The 13,118-nt window shown below is 38.2% G+C and overlaps 1 protein-coding gene across 1 annotated transcript in view; it reads right to left on the bottom strand.

Annotated features, from left to right (window-relative positions):
• Positions 1-2,954: 2,954 nt before the first annotated feature.
• Positions 2,955-13,118, bottom strand: part of LOC136264551 (uncharacterized) — a 46,980-nt gene continuing 36,816 nt past the window's right edge. The window contains exons 2-5 of the mRNA XM_066059322.1: positions 10,797-10,891; positions 5,732-5,894; positions 3,550-3,695; positions 2,955-3,488 (exon numbers count right to left, since the gene is read on the bottom strand). Of these exons, the coding sequence (XP_065915394.1) occupies positions 3,031-3,488; positions 3,550-3,695; positions 5,732-5,894; positions 10,797-10,860 (831 nt within the window). The 5' untranslated portion in view covers positions 10,861-10,891 and the 3' untranslated portion in view covers positions 2,955-3,030. The remainder of the gene's footprint in view (positions 3,489-3,549; positions 3,696-5,731; positions 5,895-10,796; positions 10,892-13,118) is intronic.

Below are 13,118 nucleotides of genomic sequence, written 5' to 3'. Positions count from 1 at the left end.
TGTCAAGTAGCCTCAAGCTCAGCTAATATATAATCTCATCAATAAGACCACCTTCTTTTAGCAGTGACCATATCATGCACCAAACCGTTCACTCATGTGATTAAACTTGCCATACTGGGATGGTTATATAGATACATACCTGCTGTTGCTGTAATACTCTGTAGTGTGAAAGATTTTGGGCAGTCAGGGTAGTGACACATGTGGCCATCTGACCCTGAACAACACTCCTATTTTTGTACATAACAAAGTTTGTTATAATCTTGACGCATTGTTTGTGTTGTAAAGCAATAATAAATAAATAGAAGGGTGCTATAGAGGTATCTACAGTGGAGATTAAAAAGTGGCAACTGGTTGAGCATATTCAACACAAGGAGCATGCTTTATCTAGGGGGTCTGGGAGCACACCTTCACAGGAATTTTTTTTGCAAATTTAGCCGAGATCAAATTTTGCAATATTGACTGAACCTTTTTGAATAAGCACTTTAACATGCATTTTCTAGCAGCGGTAAATAGCTTTCATACAAAGGGCACAGTATAAATACTGCGGTATATGTTTGAGTTCAATGCTGTGAAGTTTAAGGGGTCTAGAAGTTGGTCTTTGTTCCTTATATATAGTTTAAAGAATTTTAATGATGGATGTTCTATTAGAGTAGTTGACTGTTCTATTATAATATTCAATGTTCAGCAGCATTTTAGCACTTTTACCCTTTGATACCATCTTGCTGATCCTAGAACTTCTCTTCTTACTCTTTCCATTTCTTTATTTCCCATGTATGCTTTAGATGCAACTGCACCTGTACTGTAGCTCCTACTATCTTTCTATATAGCACATAATAAAATTTTGGAGGGAGGTGATTCAGCCCCCCATACACCCCCCCTAAATCTGCCCTTGTAGCTAGATGATGTAATCCAAATTACTACAATATTTTAGGACTTATTACCTACTCCTGTATGTGACATGTGTTACACTGCAGGTAGTAATACACATTATTGATCACTGTGTTGAAGTACCCATGCAAACATTTCTGATAAGTGGAATGCATAGAATATCACAAATCAGATTCCACAGCATTCATCATATCATTTATGACAAAATGTACCATGTATTTTTGAGTACCAATTTTACTATCCAAATACCAAAGTCCTTTAAAAAGTTGAGTGTTTTATTTCAGCCCTACTACTAAGTATCACTTTTAATCAGATATTTTAACCACTGATCTCACTTCTATAAATGCACATTTACACAATACATAAAGAATTTGTATGTGTGTGTAGCAGGAAATTGGTGAAGTGTAGCATAGACTTTTTCAAGAAGATCTGCATGGTAGTGGGCTTTGAGGTTAAAAACTTAGAATGAAAAGGCTATAATTAATTGCTGCTCTGATCATGCCACTTTACAATAAACGGAATGCAATCATATAGGTACAATAAACCCATAAAATTTTATGTTCTGACAGTCACTTTGCTAAAAAAATATAATTGTTTCAGATTGGTATGGAGTATTGAGATACTGTAAACTACAAAAATTGGTAAGACTTAAGTTTGGTGAATCAGCATGCAAAGCACATTTGATGGATAAACGTTTAGTGTATCTACCACCCAGTCAATATTGAATAATATAAAGTGATGAATTAAAGTTTGGCAGATTTCCTCGATTTGCTGAATTCATCATTAAATGGCAGTAGCCATTACAAGACTGATGCAATGAACAGTGTCAAACTATAGTCTTCTGGATTACTGTGGTGTCCAACTATACACACTCACTGTAGTGCATGTTAGAGATATTTGATAAGATAGTGCAGCTACCATGCCAATGTAATCCAGAATGGTACAACACCATTGCATGAACAGATCAACACTATGGAAAAGTGATATATAGGAGCATGACTATGGTTAGTTATATGCAAAACCACTGACAAGGGGGTGACACACAGGCACTCACTATAACGACCGCAGTCTAAGTCAAAGGTCAAGGCCACAAAAATTGTGCCAAGTCAATGGTAAAAATTTCCAACCCACAATCAAAAATTACTGAAATGTCATTGCTAAGCCACTGGTCAACGATTGAAAAGGGCTCTTAGTCACAGGTCAAAGCAAAATTTCAGCTAGTCAAGACTTTGACCACAGTCGCAGATCTACCTACAAGATGTACCTACGTATGTGACACCCCCTTGCACTGAGTAACCAGTGGAGACTAGATACAATGACTGATCACGAGTTAGATTGACATCCACAAGTAATGCAATTATCCACCATATTAAACCAACAGCTGCAGTATAAACTGTCACACCACATATATTCAGATTCACAGTATTCACTACTTGTGATATGTTCTTACAAGTCAGCCTTCATTCCTCCAATTTATTCCCAGATTGTCATCCTGAGAAGACTTGCCTGGTTGAGGAAAGAAATGTTCGCCTTCGTGGAGCTCACAACATTGCTTGAGAAGACGAGGGAACACACTGGTTTTGTCATAATTCAACTGGAGATTCAACTACATTCTTCGAGCAGTGTAACTTTCCATAAAACAACAAAAACGGTTAGTTCACAAAACATGAAAAATTCTCCAAGTCAGAAGTGGCCCCCCAAAAAAAATTCACCTGGGCATCTCCTCCGGCCTTGGAATAATGATACTATACCTAACCAAGTAATTTATTGTGAATTGTAACACAATCCAGGCCTGGACATAATCAGCTGGATAGCAAATATGGCTCAGTATTCAAACTAGCTAAAGTTTATTGGTATGCAAAAGCCAGAATACTGGACTCAAGGATTCTTTGGCATAAGTGTCAGTGAACACTGACTTAAGTACAGGAGGAGAATCCAAAAATACTGTTAACTACACAATTATGACTGCTTAATAGCTGATTGCTCTATTAGAGTAGAGTAGTCAAAACAAACAGTGTGTCACAGTCAGTCCAACCACCGGCACCCAAGCCCAAAATATTGCAAGATTTCTTCAAAATAAGTGAAATGGATTGCATAATATATAGCACACACAGAGGTCTTTACATACATTAAACAACACAATCACTGAACAGTTAATATAGGCACATCATCAGTAGATACCCTAGGGGTATATTCAGGTGGTGGTTCTGATGGTACATCACTAAATGGAGCAGTTGGTGTAGTAGTGTAGTCATCAGTAGCAACTGGTTGATAACCTCTTGGTGGAACTGGAGTATAATCATTAGTGGGTTGGGTTGGAGTGTAAGGAGGAGGTGGTGGGGGACCTGATGGGACTGTAGTACGAGTCACTCTGGCTACCAATATTCTTGGACGTCGTTGTTGAGTAACAATGTAGGTCCGATTATTCTGTCGTCGTAAGAAGGAACGTCTGATATAGACAAGGCAAATAATCAGCAAAGTCACTACTACTACAGTAAGTACTGCAACTACAATAGAAGATACTATGATAGCCCCTGAAGATGAATCGTAATGTTCAGTATCCTCAGTATAGTAATAATGTGAATCATAATCATTGTATCCTAGACAATGTTAACATATACAAGTGATGCTACTATGTAAACAGAATTACTAGTTACTCACTGCACTGAATGTAGACATCATCATCATGTGAACAGTATCCTTTTGAGCAACTAAACTTTGGAACACATTTACTTAATTGCCTCTCATGGCCAGTACAGTGAGTCAAACAAACAGCAACTGGTAACCAGGTATCGTAGTCATAGTGGCTATAGAATACCAAATATAAACTAACTGGATCCAATGACAATGGGTACTATTAATGAAAATGTAGTTTTTTTAAAGCCCAGTTAAGTGTCAGAATTGTTAGTACACCTAAGGGTACATGAGATACACGTATGAGGATAAAAATTTTGCTACAGAAAGTTAAATGCTGTGCTCTATTTTTGCAGTGTATACCTTTGTCTACAGTCAATGATAGAGAAAATACCCAGCAATGGAATATCCACCTGTTCATGGGAAATTGATGGTATAAGTGCCCCAAGATTACCAACACGTATAATGTGCAAACAAGTGAAAAATAAGTTATAACACAGTAAGAGGGCACCCATTTTACTAACGAGTATTCAACCCATTTTGTTTGGGATGAACACTCGCAAGCTGAGTGGGTGACACGCCCTTTAATTAGCAAGTTTTATAATTGCTCGCACTCTTGCGAGACTACGTTGCGTTTGAGCGGTACATACTGTATGGGGGGGGTGTTTGTACACTTAAAAAAATGTGCATTCTAAACAGCTATGTTCATATTAAAAAATACACTTGTAAAGGTTACGGTATATTGACAATCATAAGAGTGTGATTAATTCTAACTATAGCATAAATGGATATTTCAACAATTCTGTTCTGGCAGTAAAACAAGTACTGTATAACAATAAATATTGGTGAAACTAAAAATTGGCAATTTGCTAAACAATTGCAGTTGGCAAGATTTAATTTGGCGAAATGCTCTCACTGGTAAATGGGCGGTGCAGACAGAAGGACAAAGTGTACATGCTGCTATACAATCCTTTTGTGCTTGAATGTCTGCCTTAGTCACTGCATACATCTGGTTGCTTCCATGGCTGAAACCAGGTTGGTCTAACCCATTTTATAGAATACCCCGGATTGGATCACGTGTGTAATGGATCAAGTAGTTGTGTGAAAGTGTTATTAACCTAGTTATGCTGCAGCCCAGTTTCTTTCATGAGCCACACCCACTTATCAGGATAATGTATTTCTGTCTGTAGGCATATGTAGAGCCTCGTCCATTTATCAATATGTGTGCATGAATCCATGTCTACTGCTGTCCGAGACCTTACCTAGAGCCATGCCCACTAATCGATAGTCTACAGTAGTCTTACAGCAGGCAGTCTCTGTTGTGCATGCGTAAAGCATCAGTAAGATGTGTTTAAGTAGTATCGATGAAGCCACACTCGGCTTGTCAAAACCTACCTCAACAACTGCTACCAAAAGCTTGGACACAAGGCATGAAAATAATATTGAAGAATTTTATATTAGGCAAGTTGGGGACATATTGTTGTTAGTACTTGTTCGAAATTACTTTATATTCTTGGGTCTGTGGTTCACGATAGAATCAGGGATTTTTCTAGAAAATAAATTCAGGGGGGCAATCCGAGTTTTTCAGAAATTGAGGGGGGGGGGAGAGAACTTAAATTAGGCTATATTTGTTTTATTGTAGCTAGACTGTAAATTTTATGATTTCAAATCAATTTATCATTGTTTCATCATTGGGCTGGTTGAGGCAGAGTTCAAGGGAAAAAAAATCTTTTTCAGGAGGGGGGGGGGGGGGGGGGCAAAATCCCCCCCCCCCCCTTAGAAAAATTCCTGATAGAATGACATTACTGAATGACACATTACTAAAAACCTGCATAGAACCAGCTAGATGAAATAAATCTTAATTTCAATGCAAATATTTAAACAACCAAAGCAAAAATATATACAGAAATATCTAAAGAGAACAAACATTTTCGAGGATTTCTAACGCAACAAACAACATCAGTAGATCTACGAAATTACTCAGCTATGATGCAAAAGTTGTGTGCTTTGGAGAGGGGGCCATGGAGCTATGCTTGCATTTTATTTTTCTTGTCAATATATCCACAGTGTGGTATGCCAGCCACATGACACACTAGTGCATCTTAATACAAGGAGGTCTACTTTAGGGAATATGCAATTAATTAAGGGCCAAACTATGATTTAAATTGCTCAATTAACAAACAATTATGGTAAATACAAGTCAACTCACGTTGGAGAAATCATTTCACCATCATAATAGCCCAGCTGTCTGCATGTTACTTTAATAGCTACTGAATCAAATCCAACATTACACACAGTACCCCATCTTCCATCCCGTTGTTGAAATTCTAGTCTGCCACGGTCACCTCCATAAAGCCTCAAGTCCCCATAACCTGTTAGAAAAATTAGAATATTTAATTAAATCGAGGGACCTTGAATACTTAAAAAATCTTTAAACGTTTAAAATTCTTTAACCAAATAAAAAATTACCAAGTAAAACAGTTACAGCAGCAACGAATTTTTACCAACTTGTTTTGGAAGATAGATGTGGGCTTCAACATCAAGTTGCAACATTTCACATATAGCCGTATAATTAGTATTACATTGTTATGCACAAACTTTGGAATCTATTATCCTACGTGTGGTTAGAAAAACTTAAATAAAGCTGACACAGATTGCAAATGCTTTAGATAGTAATAGAAATTTAGTGAATTTATATTTATCTGCATTAAAAGTTCTCTCACAACATAAAAAAGCCGTGCAAGCTCCATCAAAACAGCTGTATACACAATTAACTACATAGAGATCACTATACAAAATAGCAGAAAGGGAGGTAGTTTGGATGTTACAGCAGAATTTTTCTGGCATGCAAGCTTAGAAAGGTAATGAAGAGATGGTATTTAACTGGGCTACTCTCGTACTGTGTCAGTATGCTATAACTGATTGTCAGCTCTTGTCATACTTTCAATTGGCAAAGTTCCAGTATATTGTGATATGACCTGCTACATGATAAAGTGTAGACTATACCACATGTGTCATGCTTAAGCTATCGCAGGCCCAGTCACGATAATTAAGTAGGGACATCAAAATTACTGCATGTAAAACCCCAAAATGTTGTTGTACAGCTACACCTACAATTTTGATCTTTGTCACAATACCCACAATGCCTCCTTTCCACTGCCATTTGAAATGAAACATTTTACAAACAAAAAGGTATGGAGTCTAAGCAATGCTTTTATCTTTGTGGAAAGTACCAATGATGATGTCAACCAAAATTAGAGTATTTTTCAAATTCCGGACACCACATAACGGACCACATCTAATTCTGGACACTACTACTACTACTACTACCACTACTACTACTACTACTACTTTTCATTCAAATGAATTGACACACATGTACAGTATGTACAGAAATACAATGACAATACAAGCATAAGCCTAAGTACAGCCAATGTTCAAAGATGTTAAGATGTTTACGGTCCCCAAGATAGCAGCTTTCTGGAGGCTATTAAACAAGTTCTCATTGTAATTTGGGATTTGCTTCAAGTAATCCTGTTGATTAACTGACACCACACCTGAATGACCAAAAACAATAGGTATGATGCCAACAGGCTGACCATGACACTCAGAAAACTCCCGGATAAGTGGTTGGTATTTGGTTAGTTTCTCCTGCTCCTTATTAGGTACATTAACGTCTGCAGGACAAGATACTTCAAAAAACATTATTCTATGTTCATGTTTCAAGAACAGTACAAGGTCAGGTCGATTCGAAGGAACATGAACATCAGTTTGTAAACTAAAGTCCCATAGGACCTTTGCAGAATCATTCTCAACCACCGGCAAGGGCTGATGGTCATACCAGTGCTTAGCAGATAATGGTAATTTGAAACACTTACTCAGATGCCAATGGAGAACCCGGCCCACCATGTCATGTCGACGAAGATAACTTGTTGATGCAAGTGCAGGGCAGCCAGATAACAGATGTTGAATTGACTCTTCATGCTCCTGACACAAACGACACAAGATGGATTGGACAGATATTTTCATTATTTTGGCCTGATAAGATCTTGTACATAAGACCTGATCTTGGATAGCAAATATGCTGCTCTCGGACTCGCCATGCATCGAACACTGCAACCATCGAAAACTACGTGCAGTGTTAATAACGGATAAATGTACCCATGTAAAGAATTTACCATGCAATGGTTTGGCATACAATGTGTCCAAAAGTTTCTTCCTCTGAGAAGTTACCACAGCGGTCCTTAACTGGTCCGAGCTAAAATTCAACACATCACATAAAGCTAGTGAAGAAGCAACATCATCAGCCATAGAAAATACAGACCTACGTGAGGGACTCTGCAACATCAGCTCACAGCAGGCCTGTACAAGATCATCCCTTGATGCCCGCAGATGGTGGGCCAATAAAACTAAACGTCGTTGATAAAGTTGTTCAATGTTCACTAAACAACTACTACTACTACAACTACTACTACTACTACCACCACTACTACTACTACTACTACTTTTCATTAAAAGAATTACATGTACACACAATTGTACAGAGAAAGAACAGAATCATGTACAAGTACATAAGATAATGTTCATTAAATCACATTTGTACACCGTAAGACATGAACAGTTCCAATTACGGCTGCCTTTTGAATGGTACAAAATAAACTGTTAGAAAAGTCTGGGATACGACGAAGGTGAGTAATACAGTTAGAAGATACAACACCTGTACATCCAACCACCACAGGGATAATTATCACCGGCATTCTGTACATCATGTGATAATCATGTGCCAATGATTGATACTTCTGTAACTTTTCTTGCTCCTTAGAGGGCACATTTACATCAGCTGGACAAACTACTACTACTACTACTACTACTACTACTACTACTACTACTACTACTACTACTACTACTACTACTACTACTACTACTACTACTACTACTACTACTACTACTACTACTACTACTACTACTACTACTACTACTACTACTACTACTACTACTACTACTACTACTACTACTACTACTACTACTACTACTACTACTACTACTACTACTACTACTACTACTACTACTACTACTACTACTACTACTACTACTACTACTACTACTACTACTACTACTACTACTACTACTACTACTACTACTACTACTACTACTACTACTACTACTACTACTACTACTACTACTACTACTACTACTACTACTACTACTACTACTACTACTACTACTACTACTACTACTACTACTACTACTACTACTACTACTACTACTACTACTACTACTACTACTACTACTACTACTACTACTACTACTACTACTACTACTACTACTACTACTACTACTACTACTACTACTACTACTACTACTACTACTACTACTACTACTACTACTACTACTACTACTACTACTACTACTACTACTACTACTACTACTACTACTACTACTACTACTACTACTACTACTACTACTACTACTACTACTACTACTACTACTACTACTACTACTACTACTACTACTACTACTACTACTACTACTACTACTACTACTACTACTACTACTACTACTACTACTACTACTACTACTACTACTACTACTACTACTACTACTACTACTACTACTACTACTACTACTACTACTACTACTACTACTACTACTACTACTACTACTACTACTACTACTACTACTACTACTACTACTACTACTACTACTACTACTACTACTACTACTACTACTACTACTACTACTACTACTACTACTACTACTACTACTACTACTACTACTACTACTACTACTACTACTACTACTACTACTACTACTACTACTACTACTACTACTACTACTACTACTACTACTACTACTACTACTACTACTACTACTACTACTACTACTACTACTACTACTACTACTACTACTACTACTACTACTACTACTACTACTACTACTACTACTACTACTACTACTACTACTACTACTACTACTACTACTACTACTACTACTACTACTACTACTACTACTACTACTACTACTACTACTACTACTACTACTACTACTACTACTACTACTACTACTACTACTACTACTACTACTACTACTACTACTACTACTACTACTACTACTACTACTACTACTACTACTACTACTACTACCAAGAGTTGCTACTACCCATGCACAATTAGCTACCCGTCAATATATGGTCAATATATGAACTATATCTAGGCCACCAATGCGCAAATTCCAGTGTATTGCTTTAGAAACACTTTAAGGCATTTCAAGTTAGCCTTTGTAATAAAACATTTTTATAAGAAGGATCTCACACAACACATGTAATTAAATGCTACTGCATTATTGGTTTTTATTCTGGTGAAAATTCGAGCTTTTAGCTAGTTTAAGTAGCCCTTGGATCAGTGTGCTAGATTGATGTAGCTAACTAAATTACCTACATGTAACCAACTTATAGCTAGCTATGAAACACTCGGAAACACGCCCCTTCAGTAAAGCTCCTTTGCACACTGAAATCCTTATGAGTTACATTTTTCAATGTCACATCATGTGATTATCATTATTGGGCATCCCTCCTGTGACCACATCACTCCCACGTGAATAAATTTGAACACAGCTATGGTACAGTTCTTAACACAGAAATGGTGATAGTGGCCCAAAACACTAACTTTCGAGAGCTTTGTATCAAACAATCCAATTCAGTTACTGTAACAGTTGCTGATACTCTATACCTTGTCCTGTTTACTTGACCTGGCTGACTGAAGATGGTAATCTGAATCCAATGGACTGGTCAACTCAAGTAAGGCGATTGAGTTAGTGGCAGTGTTATGAATAACAAGATCTGGTTGATAAGCAGTTACCATCACAGCTGGAGCAGCATTATGAATCATGTGATGGTGTCCGTAGAATGACCACTTACTCTAGGCCCAAACACTATCACAATTGGCTGAGCATTTTTCTCTACAGGTGCCATATCAAACTTTCTAGTGCGCGCCTTGGCAACCACAATGTCACGCGGGGTCGACACCACCACAGATTATGATACCACGACATATTTAGCCAACTTGAAATGCCACAAATGTAAACAATAAACACATATTACTAAACACGAGTCAAGCAAGTGTGCCATATTTTAGCCTAAGAAGAAATAATTCACTAGGCTCGTGCGTAGATGCTGTACAGATTCGTGCATGTCCCATGTGAGTACTCACTCAGCGTCAAACCGCCAATGTAAAAACTTACAAAAAAAAACACTGTATGCGATGACGTATGAGTACCTGCTAATACAGTATTAACGGACACGAATATCGCCAACAACTTGAAGAAGCTGAAATCCATCATCGGAGTTTCAATAGGCCTGCCCACATCACGTGGTATCAATTTTACGGATAGTAAACGGTGACACATCTGTTTGTAATCTTTCGCGTTATTCAGTCTTACACTCGGTCTTACAGGTTCTTAGCGTACCTGAATTTTTTAACCCTTTGACATACTGACCTTTATCTTGCCACCAACGTTTCCCTTGATTTCTCGTCTTACTGGTCTAGTAAAGCAGTGCTGGTATGCTGATGACTCTGCTGCAGGTGGCAAGCTTTCCAAGCTTAAGCAATGGTGGGACTTGCTATCTTCCGTAGGGCCCCGTTATGGCTATTTTCCAAATGCTACTAAAACTATCTTGATAGTCAAGGAAACTGTTTTAACTGATGCTAGAACAATTTTTGGAGACTGTGACATTCAGGTTACTGCTGAAGGACACCGTTATCTGGGAGGTGTAATTGGCACTCCTGCCTTTGAACAGCTATTTTTGAGATGTAAAGTGGATGGCTGGATTGATGATCTTAAGACCTTGAGCCTCTTTGCCGAAACACAACCACATGCTTCCTATGCTGCTTTTTGTCATGGTCTCTCTTTCCGATGGAATAATTTTTTTCGTTGTTCTACAGACCTTTTCCTTCCTCTTGAACATTTTGTTAAATCTGTTTTCCTTCCTAGTCTATTGGGTCGAACTGTCCCTGGTGATGTTGAGAGAAAGCTATTTGCCTTGCCGAGCGGCTAGGAGGCCTTGGTGTGTTTGATCCTTCGATTGTTGTGTCACAGCAGCGTTCCTGCTCTGTAGAAGTAAATGCTGGTCTCGTTGGCTTGATTATCTCTCAGGTACATCAACTAGGTGACTGTCTTGATGCACAGGTTCAGTTGCGATCCAAGTTTCACTCTAGGAGCCATCAAGAGCAACTTCAATCTGCCAATCATTTGTTCGATGAACTTCCTCCTAGCATGCGTTCCTCAGTCATGTTGGCTCAGGAGAAGGGTGCATCGAATTGGCTTTCTTGTCTTCCGTTGAAGTCGCATAATTTTGTGCTTCCGTTGAAGTCGCATAATTTTGTGCTTCATAAAACTGCTTTTCGTGATGCAATTGCGCTTTGCTATCATTGGCTACCATCTGCCTGCCCTACTTTCTGTGCCTGTGGTCACTCTTTTACCATAGAACATGCTCTGTCTTGCCCAAAGGGCAGGTTTCTTTCTCTGAGACATAATGAAGTGTGTGATCTAACTGCCAATTTACTTTCCGAGGTCTGTAACAATGTTGTCACTGAACCCCACCTTCAGCCTCTTTCTGGTGAGACCCTTCAATGCAAAACAGCTAATCGTGATGATAACGCAAGGCTTGACATTGCAGCTAATGGTTTTTGGGGAGGACGATTTGAGAGGTCATACTTTGATGTCAGAATTTTTAACCCTAGTGCACCTTCAAATCAACCCCTACACTCTGCATACCGACGTCATGACAAGGAAAAGAGACGTGAATACCAACAACGGGTTCATGAAGTAGAGAATGCCTCATTTACTCCCTTAATTTTTACTGCTACTGGTGGAATGGGTGATGCTGCTACTCAGTTTTATAAGAGATTGGCCAACCTTTTGAGTGCAAAGCACAGTCTTTCCTATGGAATAGTGATGGGATGGCTGAGATGTAAATTGAACTTCTGTTTGTTGAGGTCTGCAATTATGTGCATTCGTGGTGCCAGGTCCAGTTTGCGCTGTCCCATTGCTGAGGCACCGATTGCTGTGCAGGTCGCTGAGGCCCATATGTAAGATATTTGTTTTTGTTTATTATGTACTGTTTTATCTTATGTCATTAATTTGTAAAAAAAAAAAATTTTTTTAAAACAAAAAAAAAAAAAAAACTTTTCCACCACCCTTAGCAGACCTGATTAGGGTGGTAGTTGTTTAAAGGAAGATCAATGTGGCTCTTTACAACACGTCCAGATATTCTGGATTGACTGTTGATCTTATTTCTATTGAGATTGGTTGTTTAGGCCAGACACACTTGCTCAAGTGATTAATTAATGCTTGTCAACTTGAATAACAAGATCACTGTTTGAGCAGGTTGCTCGCATTGCTATCTCCTGCTCATACAGAATAAAGTTTAGTTTTTAGCTCGGTTTTTAGCTCTAAAGCTTCCCCAGATTGGAATCTACACTGGATCACTTAAGCTGAACTTTACTACTAGTTAGCTACATGTTATAATTTTGTAATTTAAAATTAATGACAGTCTTGACAGGGCTCTCTTACTGACTACTCTGTGGCTATCCAGTCAT

The sequence above is a fragment of the Dysidea avara genome, chromosome 8 (assembly GCF_963678975.1).
Source record: "Dysidea avara chromosome 8, odDysAvar1.4, whole genome shotgun sequence".
Lineage (NCBI taxonomy): Eukaryota > Metazoa > Porifera > Demospongiae > Dictyoceratida > Dysideidae > Dysidea > Dysidea avara.
This window is presented reverse-complemented; position numbering and strand designations above follow the sequence as displayed.